General features: G+C 44.7%; 1 protein-coding gene across 1 annotated transcript in view; it reads right to left on the bottom strand.

Annotated features, from left to right (window-relative positions):
• Positions 1-20935, bottom strand: part of OXCT1 (3-oxoacid CoA-transferase 1) — a 58689-nt gene that overhangs the window by 27215 nt on the left and 10539 nt on the right. Inside the window, exons 4-8 of the mRNA XM_081881537.1 lie at positions 15088-15223; positions 10808-10957; positions 10113-10219; positions 8166-8226; positions 2614-2721 (exon numbers count right to left, since the gene is read on the bottom strand). Coding sequence (XP_081737663.1) covers positions 2614-2721; positions 8166-8226; positions 10113-10219; positions 10808-10957; positions 15088-15223 — 562 coding nt within the window. The remainder of the gene's footprint in view (positions 1-2613; positions 2722-8165; positions 8227-10112; positions 10220-10807; positions 10958-15087; positions 15224-20935) is intronic.

Here is a 20935-nt window from a genome sequence, read left to right as displayed (position 1 = left end):
TGGTCTAGACGATATAAAACACTTAAAAACGAGGTTGGGGGGGGGGTGGCGTCGAAGGGAGGGAGGGGAGAAGCCTGTCTGGAGAACAGGAGAAAAACTGAAAACAATCATGGCTTGGCTATGCAGTAACGAAGATCTATACCCAGCCTCCTATCGGGCTGAAGAAGAATCAGGAATAATATTTGATGCTTAGCCTCAAAAGGAAAAGGTAAGCAGTGCTATCGTTCAGCACACATAAGATGCATTTAATTATTTATTCTCTCTCTCTCTCTCTCTCTCTCTCTCCCTTCCTTCCTCCCTGGAGCTCAAAGTGACCTATATGGAGGTTCCAAAATGGTCTCCTGTCCAGGTACCGGTCAGACCCTGATCTGCTTATCTTCAGCAAGGTGGCTGCATCATATGCCCTTAGGACCTTGCCTTGGAACCAAAGCACTAAAACAAGAGTTTTATCACAAGGGTCAGTTTTTCAAGTTTTCTATGTTCAGGTATCCATTCTTAAGGAAATCAGCCCTGAGTGCTCACTGGAAGGACAGATCGTGAAGCTGAGGCTCCAAGACTTTGGCCACCTCATGAGAAGAGAAGACTCCCTGGGAAAGACCCTGATGTTGAGAATGATTGAGGGCACAAGGATAAGGGGACGACGGAGGAGGAGATGGTTGGCCAGTGTTTTCGAAGCTACCAGCATGAGTTTGACCAAACTGCAGGAGGTGGTGGAAGACAGGAGTGCCTGGTGAGCTCTGGTCCATGGGGTCACGAAGAGTCGGACACGACTAAATGACTAAACAACAACAAATGTTCAGGCAAAGCTTTCCCTATGGATATGCCTGCTGAGGAACGGTGCCGTATCTGCCACAGACCCCTTGTGCTCTGCAAAGAGTTCTGAAGCAGGTTATATAGAGGGTGTGCAAATTGATGTGAGACACTGCCCTGGTGTTCCTTCCCAATTCAATGGGGGTTTTTTTGCCTCAAACTATCCATGGAGCTGCCTTATACAGGGAGTCACAACATGGGTCCGTTTATTTTTTAATTATTTTACATTATTTATTTCCACCAGGTAGGTCTCAAAGCGGCTGCCAACAATAAAAATAGACACTGTGCAAAATTTTAAACATAACTTAAACCTCCAAAACACAGTTAATACTGACTGGCAGGGGCTTTCCAGAGTTTCAGCCAGGGGTCTCTCTCTCTACAGTTGCTGGAGATTGCCATGGACTGAACCTTTTTGCATGTAACTCATGAGCGCCAGTTCTGAATCGCAGCTCTTCCCTAATCTCAGTGTTCCTCGCAAAACAGTATGGAAACCACTTCTAATAATGGGTCAACAGAATCGTAAGAAATGAAAGCCACCTGGCCCCACCACCAGCAACATGAAACACAATTATCTGCTCAACAGGCTTCCAAAGGATCCCCTCTTGGCATGAGGTAGTCAGGATGGTACCTTCCAAAATATCCTGTCATTCCTGACCATTTGTCATGCTGGCTGGGAGCAACTGAAGTTGGCTACCCCCCCCCAAAGGTCACTCAAACGACACACATACTCCAGAGAAGAGGCGTGCACTTGGAGAGACAAGAGCTCTAGCTGGCTTAAGTAAAGGTAAAGGTAAATGGACCCCTGACCATTAGGTCCAGTCATGACCGACTCTGGGGTTGCAGCGCTCATCTCGCTCTATAGGCCAAGGGAGCCAGCGTTTGTCCGCAGACAGCTTCCAGGTCATGTGGCCAGCATGACTAAGCCGTTTCTGGAGAACCAGAGCAGCGCACGGAAACACCGTTTACCTTCCTGCCGGAGCGGTACCTATTTATCTACTTGCACTCTGACGTGCTTTGGAACTGCTAGGTTGGCAGGAGCAGGGACTGAGAAATGGGAGCTCACTCCATCGTGGGGATTCGAACTGCCGACCTTCTGATCGGCAAGCCCTAGGCTCTGTGGTTTAACCCACAGCGCTAGCCGCGTCCCAGCTGACTTCAGTAAGCCAAGCTAAAAGACTGAGGGATGCTTGGGCACACATGCCATACACACAACATACCAGCCAAGCATCTTCGCACCCCCAGATCCTAGGATGGCAGGTCAGGTTTCTTGCCAATGCAAAAATATGGTAATAACCGGATCCTAAACGTGAGCTCAGAATTCATCCACTATTTCTCACCAAAGGATGTTGGACACAGCTGCAGTTTTGGGGGCTATTTAGTGAAATTCAGATGTAATTAATGAAGTGCTGAGGATGCGTTCTGTTAAGTGGGTCGCATTGGGATTCAACCTTCATTTATAATTGGATATGGAAACGGCATGGTGTCTGCTGAGGTCCACAGAGGCACAAAAATGTTTTACTGCTTATACATTCAAGCTCCGATGAGATTATCAGCTTTTGTTTTTTTCAAAAAAGAGAGGAAAAAAACAAGTTTCCAACCCCTCAGGATGAAGATATGCTTGGGTGAGTGTGGGTGTGTTGAATTTTTTTAGAAGTCAGAGAGGTAAGTTTCACCCGTGCTAGGAAGGCATCACTCCTTGTAACTAGCGAAACCCATAATTATGCAAAATAAGAGCAGCAACACAAATGTGCCCAGGCTGCATGGGAAAACACACAGGATGGCCCCAAACCCGTTAAATCTTACCTCGATTCTTTTTTCATACTTTCCCCCTTTGATGAGGCGATGGACATAGATCTTGGGGACATGAATATCTTCTGGGGCAAAGGAACCAACGTCCACAATTTCTTCTACCTGAGCAGATGTGAAAAACAAAAAGGGTAAGAATCAGAGGGTGCACACAGTACACAAAGATTAGCAAATGGCAACATGCAGGGCCCTTCAGTTCCTTTTGAAGAGGTAAGTCCCTGGGTTCTTTTTTGAAGCAACAATGAGTTACATAGCTCCAAGCTCTCTCAATTTATGAAGTGAGGTGAGGGCTTGGGAGAGCCAGTGTGGTGTAGTGGTTAAGAGCGGTGGACTTGTAATCTGGTGAACCGGGTTCGCTTCCCCACTCCTCCACATGCAGCTGCTGGGTGACCTTGGGCTAGTCACACTTCTCTGAAGTCTCTCAGCCCCACTCACCTCACAGAGTGTTTGTTGTGGGGGAGGAAAGGAAAGGAGATTTTTAGTCGCTTTGAGACTACTTAAGGGGAGTGAAAGGCGGGATATCAAGTCCAAACTCTTCTTCTTCTTCTTAGATCCTTTAACTGGAAGTTTGACTTTCTCTACTACCCACTTCCTGGTTCTGCAAATAAGCATTTCACAAGTTGTGTCTATACACACTGAGTGCCATGTGCACAGCATGCTTTTAAGTCAAGAGCGTCAGGTGGTTCCCAAGAACAAGCGTGCCACCCATTCCCCAAGGTAGTTTGCTGTCCCAAGATCACCCACTGAGCTTCACTGCAGAGTGGGGAGTTAAAATCCAGTCTCTCCTTTCCTAGTCTAGCAGGCCAACCACTATACTACACTGACTCCTAACACCCCACCAAAACTTCCACACTGAATATTCTAGTATAAAAGAGCCTGAAGCCAAGCAGGTAATGTTCGCATGTTTATGCTAGAGGAGAAAGCCGCCTCAGCTGCCTATTCACACTCTCAGCAGTGCAAGGTCTTGCTATTAATTGCCAGACGGGAACAGGAAGTCCCCAGCCAGTATTTAACATTCTTGTTCTCTCCAGCAACACAGTGAGGTACTGTGCAATGGTCCTCTCTTTAACCAAAGATGCAGCCAAGGTGATGGCTTAGAAGTGCGACCTGAAGGTGCAACTGTGCCTGTAGCTGCTTTGAGAACTAGCAGCTACTACAGTCACTAGGAGGCTTCTCTCCATACGACGCCTTTCCAAGAGGAAAATATTTGAGAATAAACTATTTTCCCTCTCTCTTCATATATCCATGATCTTTCACTTTACTTCTTGGAAGCAAGGAGCATTTTACAAAGCAATATATATATATGAGCACGCATTTATTCTGAGCGTATAGTTTGGGACACTTCAATTCATAACATGTGCAGAATGCACATGTTGCCACCCCATGTGCTAAGAACACCAAAGACATTTATTTATTTAAGCAGGTGGGTTGTCCCCATGGGCTTATAAAAGAATAAGCGTTTTGAAATGCCAGTCGGAGAAACTCATCATAACTCAAGATGCGCATTGCAACATAATAGCTGAAGCACAGCAAGACTCTTCCCCACAGAAACTCCAAATAGGATTGAGGAGCACCATGGGGGTGGGGGAAGCAACAAAACGCACCATTTTCCAATTTGACAGAAGCAAGCAAACAGCCAAGCCTCTCCCCATCCTGCCTTACTTTGCAAAACAGCAGTAGGTACCCAGCAGAACACCAAAGGAAAAATGTCTTTCTATTCTAGCCTTCTAATAAACCTTTCAAACCATTAATTCTACCCCCCACCTTAAACTATGAAAGAGGAAAAACAGAACCAGAGCTCTAAAAACAGTAACTAGATGGATTCCTAAGGCTGAAATGTGGAAGACCAAGATGGCATCATGGCCAAATACGTTGTTGTCATTGTCGTATGTATGTATTGATATCCTACTTTTCTCCCAAGATGCATGAAGCACTGCAGCCTGGTGTATCTGGGAATCTTGGGTACAAACCTTTGCTCTTGGCAGGAAAGTGTGGAAAGATTCACTACTAGTGACAATTGCCACAGGAATTTCCTGGACACAAAATGCTAATTCTTGGATCCTTGCAGCTGGGAAGCCGCTAAAGACGGATGCCCAAGTTCATCCATTCAGCAGGTGCAAATTCATATCTTACACCAGTATATAAAAGCATTTTTGAGTGGCCAACGCTGTAATGTTGGATACGGAAAAGTAATTGTGTGGAAGCTTGGACACGATCCAAGAAGCAACCCTTGACCCTCCAGATGTTGTTGGAGAGGATCCAGCTCTCATCGTTCCCGACCTTTGGCCATGCTGCCTACGGCTAATAGGAGATGGATTTCAACACCATCTGGGGGGGTCTTAGGTTAGCTACCCCTGAATTAGAAAAAAGGGGCAAGATAATAATAATATTATAATAATTTATTATTTATACCCCGCCCATCTGGCTGGGTTTCCCCAGCTACTCTGGCCGGCTTCCAAGAGAATATTAAAACACAATAAAACATCAGTCAGTCATTAAAAACTTCCCTAAACAGGGCTGCCTTCAAATGTCTTCTAAAAGTCAGATAGTTGTTTATTTCCTTGACATCTGATGGGAGGGCATTCCATAGGGCGGGCACCAATACCGAGAAGGCCCTCTGCCTGGTTCCCTGTAACCTCACTTCTTGCACGGAGGGAACTGCCAGAAGTTACTCAGAGCTGGACCTCAGTGTCCGGGCTGAACGATGGGGGTGGAACAACGCTCCTTCAGGTATACTGGGCCGAGGCCGTTTAGGGCTTTAAAGGTCAGCACCAACACTTTGAATTGTGTTTGAAGAAACTCACTGGTAGGCCAAAGCCCCTATTGCAGCTTTCTGGCTGATGCATAGTCAGTGTGGCGCATCTCGGAATTCAAATTTGCGAGGTAGAATTAGAGTTAAGCAGAGTTTCGGGGACGCAAGAGCCAGGACTGTTATCAGCAATATAAGAGTGTGCATTTATAAGCATGGCCATTTCTCAGCGTCTCATCGTTAACAATGAAAGCAACACCACAATTTTTGGTGACTAATGGAGCTATTCATTCCTGTCCCACAATGTAATGAAAGTCCATTGTACCTGCGATAGCAGCATTCTAATGGCGTTGCTAAGTAACCAAAGATACATTGCAGGGTTTTTAATTACATTTCCTTAATTAGTTGTGGGTGAAAGAGCATTTCTGCACTCAGATCTGAGCCCCACCCCCACCCCTTTGTTCCTCTTCCTTGCTAAATCAAACCTCATCTTCCAGTCTCCCAACTATTCCATAATGAATGAGGATCTCAAAAATCAGGAGGAAAACTAGGCTTCTGTTATCCTAGCTTTTGTTTTTCCCTTTGGTAAGGAACCATTCCACTTACAAAGTATTCTACAAATGGGATACAAAAAGAAAATAATGGCATGTGAAAACAGCATGCTCAATCTTCCCTGGACTGCATTGGAATTTTTATCTCCATTTGCTGTTTATATCCTGCATTGGGGTTTGTCTCTTCATTTGACGCGGGATGGGTATGTTGTTGTTTAGTCATTTAGTCGTGTCCGACTCTTCGTGACCCCATGGACCAGAGCACACCAGGCACTCCTGTCTTCCACCGCCTCCCGCAGTTTGGTCAAACTCATGTTAGTAGCTTTGAAAATACTATCCAACCATCTCGTCCTCTGTCGTCCCCTTCTCCTTGTGCCCTCCATCTTTCCCAACATCAGGGTCTTCTCCAGGGAGTCTTCTCTTCTCATGAGGTGGTCAAGGTATTGGAGCCTCAGCTTCACGATCTGTCCTTCCAGTGAGCACTCAGGGCTTTCCTTAAGAATGGATAGGTTTGATCTTCTTGCAGTCCATGGGACTCTCAAGAGTCTCCTCCAGCAGCATAATTCAAAAGCATCAATTCTTCGGCCATCAGCCTTCTTTATGGTTCAGCTCTCACTTCCATACATCACTACTGGGAAAACCATAGCTTTTAACTATACGGACCTTTGTTGGCAAAGTGATCCCTTCATGGATCACTGCCTTGCCGTGGCGAAGGGGCTTGAGTAACTCAGAGAAGCTATGAGCTATGCCGTGCAGGGCCACCCAAGATGGACAGGTCATAGTGGAGAGTTTTGACCAAACGTGATCCACCTGGAGCAGGAACCAGCAAGCCACTCCAGTATCCCTGCCAAGAAAACTCCATGGGATGGGTATACTTGTGCCCAATCCTAGCTACACAAAATTCTTCAACTTCTCTCTAGATGCGTAAGGGCAGCTTTCTCTTCCATCCCTGGGGACAATCAAATAATTACGGCCTTCAGAACACCCGCTGTTTTGAAGAAGGGTTAACAAGCGCACACTGGAAACTCAGGTTTGTGAAATTAAAAGTGCCTCAAAGTTGCTCTGTTTGCCCTCGCTCAACAAATCTGTTTTAAAAAACCACCACCACAGAATCTTTTGGGGCTAGGAGAGTAACCAGAAAATCAGGATGAATGCTGACAGTCATAAATCTTCCCTGCAAACAAATCTGATTGAAAGCTCAAGTGAAAAATTGGACATATACCACCCTGGGCTCATTTGGGAGAAAGGGTGAGAAACAAATTTTATTTATAAAATAACCTCTGAGTAAGTTTTGGACAAGCAGATCGGAGTGAAAGCTCAATAAACAGGCTGTCTGGCGGAGTCCAAAAATAGCTTCTCAGTGTGAACCAGGAACTGATATCCAGAAAACAAGATGGTTATATAGCACTCTATATAATCTATATATTCACATAAACCTGTTCCACCCAGTCTATTCTATTCCCTTCTGCTACCTAGTTCTCAGTTTCCCCATTTCCCCATTTTTCAGTATGTCAGGTTATATTTTAGCTACAGATTTGCTTTTCTGCCTGCGTATAATTATTACCTCAAGTCTGCTGGGTACTTCTTGAGTGTCAGTGAGGTTTTGGCTACATAAGCACAAGAATGGGAAGACTGGTATGCCAGAATACAGCTGAAGATCTCATCTGCACTATACCTGAAAGAGGTATGATGCTGTTTTAAACAGCCATGGCTTACCCCCAAAGAATCCTGGGAAATGTAGTGTGCTGGGGGTACTGAGAGTTGTGAGGAGATCCCTATTCCCCCTCACAGAGCTACAATTCCCATAGTTCCCTGGGAAGAGGAACAGACTGTTAAACCACTCTGAGATCCTCCCTGCTGATATTGCTTTCTATGCAATGGAATTTTAATATAATTTAGTTTAGTTTAGTTGGTGGAGGAACATTAAATCTTGCGGGTCTCCACCTTCAGGCTGCAGGCCTCAGGTGAGCACTAGGCCTTTCATAGTTGTTTACCAGAAACAGGTGTTCAGGTTTTATGTTTACGGAAATGATACCACAGCTTGTCATCATTTGGACTTTTCCAAAATCCTTCCCTCTTCCATCCCTGCTGCAGGTAAAGGCATATCATCTTCAACTGGAGCAGAACATCATGCCTGGTTTCAGTTCTGCATGTATACAGTATCTGTCAACTTCATCTGAGCAATTTGCAAAGATCTGTAAGGAGTCCTTGCAAGCTCTGAAGTACAAGTAAAAATTATTTGACCTTACCTCTACTACAGTTGTTCTGGCAGCTTTACACATGGGCTGGTTAAAGTTTCTTGCAGTTTTCCTATTTGAGGCAGAGAAAAGAGGAAGGTAAAGTAACTGAAAGCAAAAGATAGGAGAGTATTTTCTGCTCACATTCAGGCTGTTATATTACTGTAATATCAGGGAAAGCACTGGGTCAACCTAAATTTAAAGGAATTAGGAAGGAGGGAGAAGATAGCAGTAAGGTGGTAACATATAGATCTTTGCATACATAGGATATGTTTAAGAACACATTTAAAATTGCAGGCTTGTTTACCATGCAGTGTGTGTTTGTGTGCATGCGTGCTACTGTTTAAAGGGGGGGGGGGGGACTTTGCAATGCGCTCCTTCTAAGTGTCAACTGGGAAGTAGGTTCCACTGAGTTCAGCAGTGTTTACTCCCAGATAAATAAACTGGGCAACAGGATGCACATCCAGGGCACATTTTGCAACGTGGAGGGGAGAAAGGAGGCTATCCAAATTGCACATCATTCGTGACACCTATTTGACCATTGAATGGGGAAAGAGCAAGACTTGACTGCAGAAATACTTCATTGCCTTCTACCCAGAAGATTCCCACTAGCAAACCAAGGCCCATGGCAAACACAATATTGGTTGGGTGGTTTTTTTTTGGGGGGGGGGGTGTTATATAAAAATCAGACATATGCTTAAGAATATAAAAACGTAAGATGGCCCATCTAGTCCAGCATCCTGTTCTCACAGTGGCCGACCAAATGCTATGGGAAACCAGCAAGGAGGATCTGAGTGCAAGAGCAGCTCTCCGTTCCTGGAAATGAGCTGTCTTTGTTTGCATGTGTTGTACATGGAGGAAGAAGGGGGAAGGGAATGGGGGGGAGGGTTGGTGACCAGAGCAAACAGGGGGGTCAATCCCATCGTTATACAGATGTCAAGTTTTTTCTGATAATGCGTCTCAAATGATGCTCTAAGGCACAGACTCTAAGCCTTGGTAGAGCAGCCTCAAAACTGAATCAAAAGATCCTATTTTCTAGATATTTCTCTCTATCTTGAGCTTCTCATACATCATAAAAAATGTTTGGGCTTCTACTGCCCCCTCCTGGACACTTTTGCTTTATTAAATGCTAAAAGAGTCCCTGCGGTCACCAAATCTGGGTATTTAATAAATAATAATAATAATAATAATAATAATAATAATAATAATTTATTTGTACCCCACCCTCCCCGGCCAGAGCCGGGCTCAGGGTGGCTAACACCAATAAAATCACAGTAAAAACATAATAGGGGGGAAATAGGGGGGGGCAATTTAAAATACAGGTTAAAGTGCAATTTAAAATGCAGCCTCATTTTAAAGTAGCCAATAAATCAAGACCATAAGGGGAGGGAAACATAAGGGTCAGACCGAGTTGCACCGAGCAAGAACAGATACAAGAAATGCAGATTTCTTTTTTTAAAAATTCAGATCAACCCTATTTTTTTTATATAGCATTATAAATTCATTCTCCATCTATTCAATGCTTATATTTCCTAAATCTCCACTTTTCACAGGTTATAAGAAACAGAGTCAGACCATTGGTCCCTCTGGGTGAAAACTGTCTGCATTAACACACTCAAAACCTAAACATAACAAAAAAAAACCCAACCCTGAAGAGTGGGCTAAACAACTTTTAAATTAAATTTAAATTATTATACAAGTCAAGTGAGCATAATGTGCCCCATGTGAGCTGCAGGTGCATCCCAACACAAGGGGGGGGGAGCCCCCTTGGAGCTGCGTATTACAGGGGAAGAACATTTGCACACTGACGGGTCAGCTTTGTCCATCATAACTGATCTTCTCGTTCAGGATACTCTGGTGAGCTTCCAAAGGAAGTCCAAGATTTCCTGGCGAACCCTTTGAAAACTGCTGCTTTAGAGAAAACCACATCTGCTCTGTGTGCAAGATGCAATACTGTACCTGAAGATAATGTTCCCGGCGCGATCAGATTTCCAAGCCTTCACTAGCGCAAAATCCCCTGTTATCGACTTTTCCATAATATAGTGTCGCCCGTCAAACTCCCTCACCTGTGAGAAGTCGAGAGCGGGAGGAAATATTTGAAAAGTTATTCATCTTGAAAACTGTTCCCTCCCATGTTGGCATTTTAAAATTATTCCTTTTCAGAATGCCAAGCAATAGGGGTGGGGGCATGGCTGATGCTAACTGATCAAAAGCCTCACATGGTTTTAATTAAATAAATAATAACAATAATAATAACAATAATAATAACAATAATAATAATAATAATAATGTTGTTGTTGTTGTTGTTGTTGTTGTTGTTGTTGTTGTTGTTGTTGTTGTTGTTGTTGTTGTTATTTATACCCCACCCATCTGGCTGAGTTTCCCCAGCCACTCTGGGCGGCTCCCAATCGAGTGTTAAAAAAAATACATCATTAAATATTAAAAACTTCCCTAAACAGGGCTGCCTTCAGATGTCTTTTAAAAATAGGATAGCTGCTTATTTCCCTGACATCTGATGGGAGGGCGTTCCCTAGGGCGGGCGCCACCACCGAGAAGGCCCTCTGTCTACCTGTTATGGACTCTCTTCCCAAGAACCATGGTCCCCTACCGCTGCCCTAGCTCCACCATTAAAACACACAGGCATGATCTTTTACCTCTCTGGGCTCGCTGGCAAGGGCAACAGTACCATCTGTGTTGTATTTGATCGGAGCCCCTCCTTCTTGCACTAAAGTCCCGTACCCCGTGCTGGTGAAGAAAGCTGGGATACCCGCTCCTCCTGCTCGAATGCGCTCAGCCAGGGTGCCCTAGAAGGAAAGAGACTGGTAAGTACAGAGACCGATAACAAGAGAGATTCCCAGGTTGTTCAGGACATAAGTGGAGCCAGCAGGATCAGGCCAATGGCCCTTCTAGTCCAGCATCCTGTTCTCAAACTCCCTACTTCTCCTGCTTTCTCTCCTTTGACTTCTTCTGCCTGTTGTCCACCAAACAGCTCCAATTTCCCTCAAACAGCATGTACTGCCATCTGAATGCAAAAGTATGCAGAACAGCACTCATCAAGGGATTTGGTTTCACGGAAGGTGCACATAGTTTCGAGATTTCGAATCTCATTGGCTGGCCTGCTCTGATGTCACAGGCTCTCTTAGCACTCTGCTGCCTGGCCTGGAGAACCACAGCTGCCTATCCCAAGGTGACATGAAAGCTGATCACCAAAGACAACAGAGAAAGGCAGAAGGGTCCATGAAAATATTTTATGGGAGAACATCCTGCCAGAGCAACAGACAATTTCTAGGACCTGCTGGCTAGAACCTGCTTTATTCCACCTTTGCAACGGTGGCCTGTTTTATGGATATGATACAGTACTTATTGTTGCTAGGAAATTCAGCATGCCAGCAAACCTGCAAACCTTTCAAAAAATTGCTTGATCTCAGAAAGGCCTGAATAAATTCATTCCATACTTAAGTTTGATCCACAAGATGGCAGCATCTGTACTTTAAAAACCTGTCTCTAACAATTCTTTTCTACCCACCCAATTTGTTGTTGTTGTTTAGTCATGTCCAACTCTTCGTGACCCTATGAACCAGAGCACACCAGGCACTCCTGTCTTCCACTGCCTTCCGCAGTTTGGTCAAACTCATGCTGGTAGCTTTGAGAACACTGTCCAACCATCTCCTCCTCTGTCGTCCCCTTCTCCTTGTGCCCTCCATCAGTCCCAACATCAGGGTCATTCCCAAGGAGTCTTCTCTTCTCATGAGGTGGCCAAAGTATTGGAGTCTCAGCTTCAGGATCTGTCCTTCCAGTGAGCAGTCAGGGCTGATTTCCTTCAGAATGGAGAGGTTTGATCTTCTTGCAGTCCACGGGACTCTCAAGAGTCTCCTCCAGCACCATAATTCAAAAGCATCAATTCTTCGGCGATCAGCCTTCTTTATGGTCCAGGTCTCACTTCCATACATCACTACTGGGAAAACATTAGCTTTAACTATACGGACCTTTGTTGGCAAGGTGATGTCTCTGCTTTTTAAGATACCAATACCTATTGGTAAATGTGTGCCCTATGGACTATCTGCTCTCTATTTACTGTAACTTTCCTCATGATTTGTTTTGAACATCTGACTCTTCCAAAAACACACAGAAGCAGCAGTAACGTTTCTGTCCAGCCAGTTAGAACTGTCAGCCCTAAGAACTCCCACAAATAAGACCGAGCTGGGGAAAAGCCTCCAGGTTTGGGCTTAGAATCGCAGAATTGGAAGGGACCACGAGGGTCATCCAGTCCAACCCCCTGCCATGCGAGAATATTTTGCCCAATGTGGGGCTCAAGCCCACGACCCTGAGATTAAGAGTCTCATGCTCTGCTAACTGAGCTACCCCAGCTTATGATTTCTTAGCCGCCCTTCGCCAGAAGGTTTCAAAATACAATATGAAGAACCGTTTAAACCAAATTAGTTAAGAGAATGGGGTGTCTCAGGTGTCAAAGACCAGGGTAAAGACATCTCTGCACTTCTGTGATGCTGCGATTCTTAGGTAAATAATGGAAGTGCCAAATACACCTCTATGGGGAGGGAATTTCACAGCTAAGGGACTGCTGTGGAGAATGTCCTCTGAGCCTCCAAGGGTGGTGGAACACCAAGAGGGACCCTTTCTGTCAACCTCAAACCCCTACGAGGGACTGTGGGGAAGGAGGTGGTCTTTCAGATATGATGGCCTAAGCCTTCTTCTTTGGCGATAACTTGTAGCCGAGTAAGATTGTCTTCATAGAATCATAGAATCATAGAGTTGGAAGAGACCACAAGGGCCATCGAGTCCAACCCCCTGCCAAGCAGGAAACACCATCAGAGCACTCCTGACATATGGTTGTCAAGCCTCTGCTTAAAGACCTCCAAAGAAGGAGACTCCACCACACTCCTTGGCAGTAAATTCCACTGTCAAACAGCTCTTACTGTCAGGAAGTTCTTCCTAATGTTTAGGTGGAATCCTCTTTCTTGTAGTTTGGAACCATTGCTCCGTGTCCGCTTCTCTGGAGCAGCAGAAAACAACCTTTCTCCCTCCTCTATGTGACATCCTTTTATATATTTGAACATGGCTATCATATCACCCCTTAACCTCCTCTTCTCCAGGCTAAACATGCCCAGCTCCCTTAACCGTTCCTCATAAGGCATCGTTTCCAGGCCTTTGACCATTTTGGTTGCCCTCCTCTGGACACGTTCCAGTTTGTCAGTGTCCTTCTTGAACTGTGGTGCCCAGAACTGGACACAGTACTCCAGGTGAGGTCTGACCAGAGCAGAATACAGTGGCACTATTACTTCCCTTGATCTAGATGCTATACTCCTATTGATGCAGCCCAGAATTGCATTGGCTTTTTTAGCTGCCGCTTCACACTGTTGGCTCATGTCAAGTTTGTGGTCAACCAAGACTCCTAGATCCTTTTCACATGTACTGCTCTCAAGCCAGCTGTCACCCATCTTGTATTTGTGCCTCTCCTTTTTTTTGCCCAAGTGCAATACTTTACATTTCTCCCTGTTAAAATTCATCTTGTTTGTTTTGGCCCAGTACTCTAATCTGTCAAGGTCGTTTTGAAGTGTGATCCTGTCCTCTGGGGTGTTTCTTCCATAAACACGTGTTTCTTCCATAAACACGGTTTTCACAGTGAGTCTGTAAGTGATTGTGGAGGCCAATTCTGGACCCACACATCCTTCCACAGTGGGGACATTGGTTTCAGGGCAGGAGTTGGTCATGGTGAGGGTTTGCCAAGCGTGCCTTCCTCTTAGCACGTTTCTCCCTTTCGTCCTGAGTTCGAGTGTCTTCAATGCCCATGACACCTTTGGTAAAGGCTGTTCTCCAATTGGAGCACTTGCAGGTCAGTGTTTCCCAGTTGTCGGTGTTTATACTACATTTTTTTTAGATTTGCCTTGAGAGAGTCTCTAAACCTCTTTTGTTGACCACCAGCATTACGCTTTCCATTTTTAAGTTTGGAATAGAGTAGTTGCTTTGGAAGATGATAATCAGGCAACGTGACCAGTCCAACGAAGTTGATGTTGAAGAATCATTGCTTCAACACTGGTGGTCTTTGCTTCTTCCAGTACACTGGCATTAGTTCGCCTGTCTTCCCAAGTGATGTGTAAAAATTTTCAGAGACACCTTGGATGGAATCTTTCGATGAGTTGTAGATGGTCTTCATAAGTGGTCCATGTTGCAAGCCTTAGTCATTCAGGGCTTCAAACACTAGTGTTGGGCCTGGAAATAAACTGGAAACCTACACAGCTATTTTGGAGCAGGGGCTATGCAAGTTCCAAGAGGAGCTCCCTTAAGTTCATTAGAAGCCACGTGTTGGACCAGGTGGAAGTTCCAAGTTGTCTTCAAGGGCAGCCCCACATGAAACACATTGAATCATCTGGTCTGGAGTAGTACAGTGGCCAACTCATTTCTGTCCAAAAGGGACTGGTGAACCAGCAGAATCTGAAAACAGATGTTCCAAGCTGAGGCCACTTGAGCCTCTGGTGAAAATGTTGGATCCAGGATAAACCTCAAGCTACAACTTCCAGGGGAGTCTAACCCCACCCAGAACAGGTCAAGAAGCCAAGGTTCACTCTATTAGGTATATTTAAATGGCCACAGCTAGCAGGCTGACATCTGGTGACAAAGCAGAAGCAGTCTTTTTCCAAAGCAGCGATTCTCTGTAGAACCTTCTCCTGCCAAATCCAAGAGGAGTGAGCTGTGATGTGTTCTACAGGCCTGTTAAAAAATGTATTTATTTGTTCAGGCATTTCCTGTTGTTAATTTTTAGATGGCACTGCTCAGTGTCTTGTTTTAGTACTCCATTTTTGTTTATATATGTGTGTGTGTACATGTGTGTGTTGCGTGCATGTCTATAAATTTATTAGCTAAATAATGAAACACATTTTCTTAAAAAATATTTAGCCCCTTAAGAAAGGTGTTCTACCTGTGGTGTAAGCTCAACCTCCAGTTCTCCAGATAAATACTGCCGCTCAAACTCTGCATTCTCCCCAACATAGGACGACACCATGCGCTTGATTTGCTTCGTTTGGAGTAAGAGTCCCAGCCCAAAATTGTCTACCCTGCACAGAAAAAGTTGTTGGGCGACAGTTACAACGAAACGAATGCCACAGAATATCATGAAAATTCCACCCTGGGGCACCCGCCTTCCAAAAGGGAGAATAAGATAGATATGCCATACTTGGCATCACCCTTTGAGTTTTGTATGTAATAACCTGCACAAGTACCTCTGTGTTAGAATTGCAAAGGCCCATCACTAGGTGGCACTAATTGTATTGCACAGCTGGACCAGCGATGAGGCAATCAGTTTGTGCTTACATCTTGCCAGTAACAAAAAGAAGCTGACAGAACATTCCTGCACCCAATTCATTTGTCTATACAGTCGTACCTCAAAGGTCGAACAGAATCCCTTCTGGAAGTCGGTTCAACTTCCAAAACGTTTGGAAACCACAGTGTGGCTTCTGATTGGCTGCAGGAAGCTCCTACAGCCAATCGGAAGCCGCAGAAGCCCCGTCAGACGTTCGGCTTCCAAAAATAGTTCGCAAACCGGAACACTCACTTCCAGGTTTGCAGCGTTCGGGAGCCAAAACATTTGAGAACTAAAGCTGTTTGAAAACCAAGGTACGACTGTACTAGGAGTGGGGGACCATTTTTTGCCTCCTCCCCTTCTGACAACCTTCCAAGGGCCACTTGCTAGAGATGGGCAGCGCCAGGGTCAACAGCGGGTGGAGAATGAATGTAAATATCACTTTCATTAAGCTAGTTTCTCCCCTCACTGTCCTCTACCCAGGAGACCCAGAGTTCATGATCAGAGTTCAAGGCAAAGAACATCAAGGAGAGGATGAAGCAAAGACAGTAATTGGTGTCAAGTTGCAAGAGAAGGTGTGCCCTGGTGAGAGTCCTGAGGTCCAGGTAAGGAGGGCTGGAAGGTCACATTTTGCACCGTCCCACCCCAGTCCTGAGGCTCCTTACTTTGGGTCTATACCAGTGTTTCCCAAACTTGGGTCTCCAACCATTTTTGGACTACAACTCCCATCATCCCTAGCGAGCAGGACCAGTGGTCAAGGATGATGGGAACTGTAGTTCAAAAAAAATTAGCTGGAGACCCAAGTTTGGGAAACACTGGTCTTCACCAACTGACATTATTTCCCCCACCTAAATCTGGGGGTGCCAGGAATGGAAATTGTGAGTGTATTATCTTCTTCAGCATTAGGACAACAGTTTGGACAGAGGACACACTGTAATTCAGAATCAATAATTATATGGAATTTTTCAGTTTGCTCTCTTGCTCTTTCTAGGTTATAGGACTGGCCCATCTGGCAAAATATCCTGCAAGGCTGGCTCCTGCATGCCTAACTCCAAGCCATAAAGTCATAAAAGTCACCATAAGCCACTTGCCATCGTGAAACGGACTTGGTGAACGATGGCAGGAACAGGAGTGGGTAGGATAGGCAAGATTTAATGCTGCCCCAAGGCTTTTAAACTGCCGGATGTGAACTACAGGGAAATACATCTCCCATTATCATCCACTAATTATCTGATAGGAAACGGGGCTAGAAGGGGTCATCAGACAACAGCTGCAAAGCTGAGGTTATGGAAGCCGATAGGATTACAGAATCATGTTCCTAAAGAGTTGTCGGTGCCCCTAAGCAAAGCCATGCCTCCATCCGCAGAAACACACACAGAGAGAGATGAACCACTTTAACTCACAGCCAGGGAGCAAGAGCAAACAGCCTGCATTACTTACTTTGATCTCAGCATCACTAATTCAGATACAGTGGTACCTCGGGTTCTCATCCTGAAGCAAAGTTCTTAACCTGAAGCACTATTTCTGGGTTAGCGGAGTCTGTAACCTGAAGCGTATGTAACTTGAGGTACCACTGCATACATATGGAAATACAGTGGTACCTCGGGTTAAGTACTTAATTCGTTCAGGAGGTCCGTTCTTAACCTGAAACTGTTCTTAACCTGAAGCACCACTTTAGCTAATGGGGCCTCCCACTGCCGCCGCGCCGCCAGAGCACAATTTCTGTTCTCATCCTGAAGCAAAGTTCTTAACCCGAGGTACTATTTCTGGGTTAGCGGAGTCTGTAACCTGAAGCGTCTGTAACCTGAAGCGTATGTAACCCGAGGTACCACTGTAGCAGCAAACAGCAGTAAGGATAATTGTAGTGGATTCTACTGCAGCACAGAATGCAGCTGTAACTTTGGCATCTGCACATAACAGGGGTGTTAAAACTCCCTGCAATGCTGCCGTAGGGTCACAAATACATGTTTTGTTCAGTATTAGCCGAGGACCATGTTCCCTTGCACACAACCTTCTGGGGGCTATGTGCCAAGAATAGGTGGGGCCAGAGGCAAAAATGGGCAGAGCAAAAGATGCAGCTCCAAACTTTTGTGCACTTCAGCCATGCAGAGGGAGCCGGTGGGTGTTGTTGGTATTTTAAGACCTATATCTCCATACAGCAAGAAGCATTGCCACAGTTCAAGGACACATTCCTGCCAGGCAAAGGGCACTTAAAAGGGGGTGCAGAGCAGGGCTGGTGAGAGGTGCAGCCTAGAGAGAGTCCCGAGGGCCAGGTGGAAAGGTCTGGTAGAGGACACATTTAGCCCCCAGGTCGCCTGGCCCTAGCCTTATAATACAGTGGTACCTCGGGTTACAAACACCTTGGGTTACAAACACTCCGGGTTACAGACTCCACTAACCCGGAAGTAGTACCTCAGGTTAAGAACTTTACCTCAGGGTAAAACCGTAGGCGGGTGAAGCCTGCGACCGTGGGACTCGGCGGGCACCTTTTGCGCCCCCCCCCCGCCCCCGATCGGCAAAGGAACCCTGCAAAGGGCTCCGGAGCGGGACGGGGTGTTTGGCGCGGTGCTGAGAGTCAATCGCTACTTCTGCGGAGCGAAGCTGCACAGCTGATGCCGGAGAGCGCTGTCCTCTTTCCTGTGACAATTCGACTTTTAAACAACAACCCGTGAGTAGGATAATTGAAAGATCGGGAGATCAAAGGAATCGCTCCTTTGATCAAAAGAACAAACTTGAATTTGGCACTGAAGCGGGAAGGTGTAAACAGGAAGTCCGCCTTCCGCTTTTTGTAAATAGACTGAAGCAAAGATCTTGCAAGCTAAATAGCCTGGAAAATTGATTCCAAGATTGAAATTTCCTGCATTTATAACCATCAAAACCCCCCTTGACAGCAGGAGAAAAGGGGAAAAGAAATTTTGACCTCTTAATCCTGCAGAGAGAATGAAAGAATATAAGCTTCCATCGTCCCAAACCTGGGGACAGGATGTCAGGACAGAAATCGTTGGAGATGTCCATTAATTGAAAACGGAACACTTTTGACAGACAGAAATAAAAGAGAAACAAAATAATTCTAACGCTGCTTTCTGCTTGTTTGTATTGTACTGTAAGGAAACAAAGTACCTGAAAATCGAAAGTAAATTTCCCTTTGTTGGATACATTTTAAAGATGGACGTTAAATAGAAACTGTGTCCCCTAGAGGGAGCTTGTCAGTGTGTTTGCTGTAATTCACAGGGAAGATATAACAGCTGTGAAAACTTGACCGTGGGACCAGCTATTTGACCTTGAACAGAAATGAACAGGGAGGAAGTTTTACTTTCTGCCCTTGGCAAAATAAATGCTGTGCTGCAGCAGTTGGATGAGAAAGTGACTTTGATGAATGAAAAGTTGGATTTTATATCTGCTGCAGCCAGCAAATATGAACTAACAGGGAACGAAGTTAAAGAAACTTTACAACAACCAACCCAGGAAACTGGTTTAATAAGGCAAGTCCAAGGGCAGACGAAGATGGAAGAGGTGGCGATTGCACCTCAAAAGTTACAGAAACTCAAAATCCCGCACAACCAAAAGCTGCAACATTGGAAGATTGAACTTGGAGAATATTTGCAAGATTCTGGAGTTAAGGAAATTCCTAGCTCTGGTGGGACTGTGAAACAAGTTGATGAATATTCCTGGAACAACTACCTTTCGGATTATAAATTAAACATAGGGGAGTGGAATAGCGGGGAATGGGACAATCTGATGAAAGAAAATGGAGAATACTACTGTAAGGAATTCCCCGGAGACTCACTCCCCAAGGAGAAAGGGAAGAAACTACGTAAGAACCCAACAAGGGACAAGGATGCGTGCAAGTACAAACAGGAACAAGAAAACCTGCAGAGGGGGCATAGAAGGGACCTGAGAGCCTCAGATATTAGAACACCAGATTGATGGGCAGGATATAATGGTGAAAGGACTGACACTACCCGAAACCAGGAAGAAGGGACGTTGGATAAAACTAGAATGAGAATTTCTTTCTATATATCTTTTTATTTTTGGAATTAGTGTAATACTAATGAAATATTAGAATGTGCTGGAAAGGAATTAATTGGCTTTAGCAGAAAGGTTTGAAGGAGTTAAGTTTAAATATGGTTTAAATTTTGAAATTTTATTGCTTTGAAGGTAAGATAAGGTTAAAGAAATTAACGGTAAATTGAATTGTTAAACTTTTGAATGTTAATGATAATGAAATGAAATGAAGTGGTTTTAGTAATAAGGTAAAATAAGAATTTGCAAGAATGGATTGATATTAGACGAAAATTTGAAGCTATAATACGTGAGGATAAATAATTAAGGGTAAATCAAGAGGGTATGAATTTGCTGAACCAATTCTTAAATGGAATACAAAAAAGGGAGGTGTGAGGAAGTCAGGAAAATAAGTAAACAAACGGTAAGAAACTAAAAAGAGGGATTTTTATTTTTTATTTTATGTTAAATTTTTGTTTTTGTATTTTTTGTGCTTTTTATTGTCTATTGTCTTGTAACTTCTTTTTTGTTAAAAATTTAATAAAATATCCTTTAAAAAAAAAAAAGAACTTTACCTCAGGATGAGAAGAGAAATCGCACACCGGCAGCATGGCGGCAGCAGGAGGCCCCATTAGCTAAAGTGGTACCTCAGGTTAAGAACAATTTCAGGTTAGGAATGGACCTCCAGAACGAATTAAGTTCATAACCAGAGGTACCACTGTACTTACATATTGGCAGTGCTCCTGCTGAGACCCAAGTGCGATTAGTAGTGGATCCTGGACCCACCAGTTGAAGACCAGTGCTCTAGGCCAGGATTTCCCAAACTTGGGTCTCCAGCTGTTTTTTTGGACTACAGTTCCCATCGTCCCAGACCACTGGCTGCTAGCTAGGGATGATGGGAGTTGTGGTCCAACCAATTGTCTCTACCCAAGTTTGGAAAGCCCTCCTCTGCGCCAAGGATGGGGACCCAGTAGCTTTCCAGGTGTTGCTGGACTACAGCTCCCATCATCCCTGGCTACCACCATGCTGGCTGGGGCTCTCTTGGGAGTTGAAAGCCAACCACAACTGAATGGCCAATGGTTCTCCACCCCAGCTCAGTTCAGTTCATTTGTGTGCTCTCTTTTCCCTAGAACAGCTTCTGTTTCTTGGTCACTCTGAGGGTGAAGGAAATAGAAGTACAACAGAAAAGGAAACCTCAAGTTTTTAGGGGTCCCCTCCTTCATGTTATACATTATGGCTATCATGCAGTCAGTCACAATACTCACAACACAAGCCTAGCAAATGACATCTAATAGGGCCTGGGAAGAAGATAAAGTCCCAATCGGAGAAGAATGGCAGAATAAGTTGATGGATTATGCCAAAATGGCAAAAATGACCGGAAGAATCAGAAATCAGGAAGACCAAAATTTTAATAAAGAATGGGAGAAATTTATAACTTATCTTAAAAACCATTGTAAACAGTTAA

The sequence above is a fragment of the Podarcis erhardii genome, assembly GCF_964252035.2.
Source record: "Podarcis erhardii genome assembly, chromosome: 11".
Taxonomy (NCBI): domain Eukaryota; kingdom Metazoa; phylum Chordata; class Lepidosauria; order Squamata; family Lacertidae; genus Podarcis; species Podarcis erhardii.
This window is presented reverse-complemented; position numbering and strand designations above follow the sequence as displayed.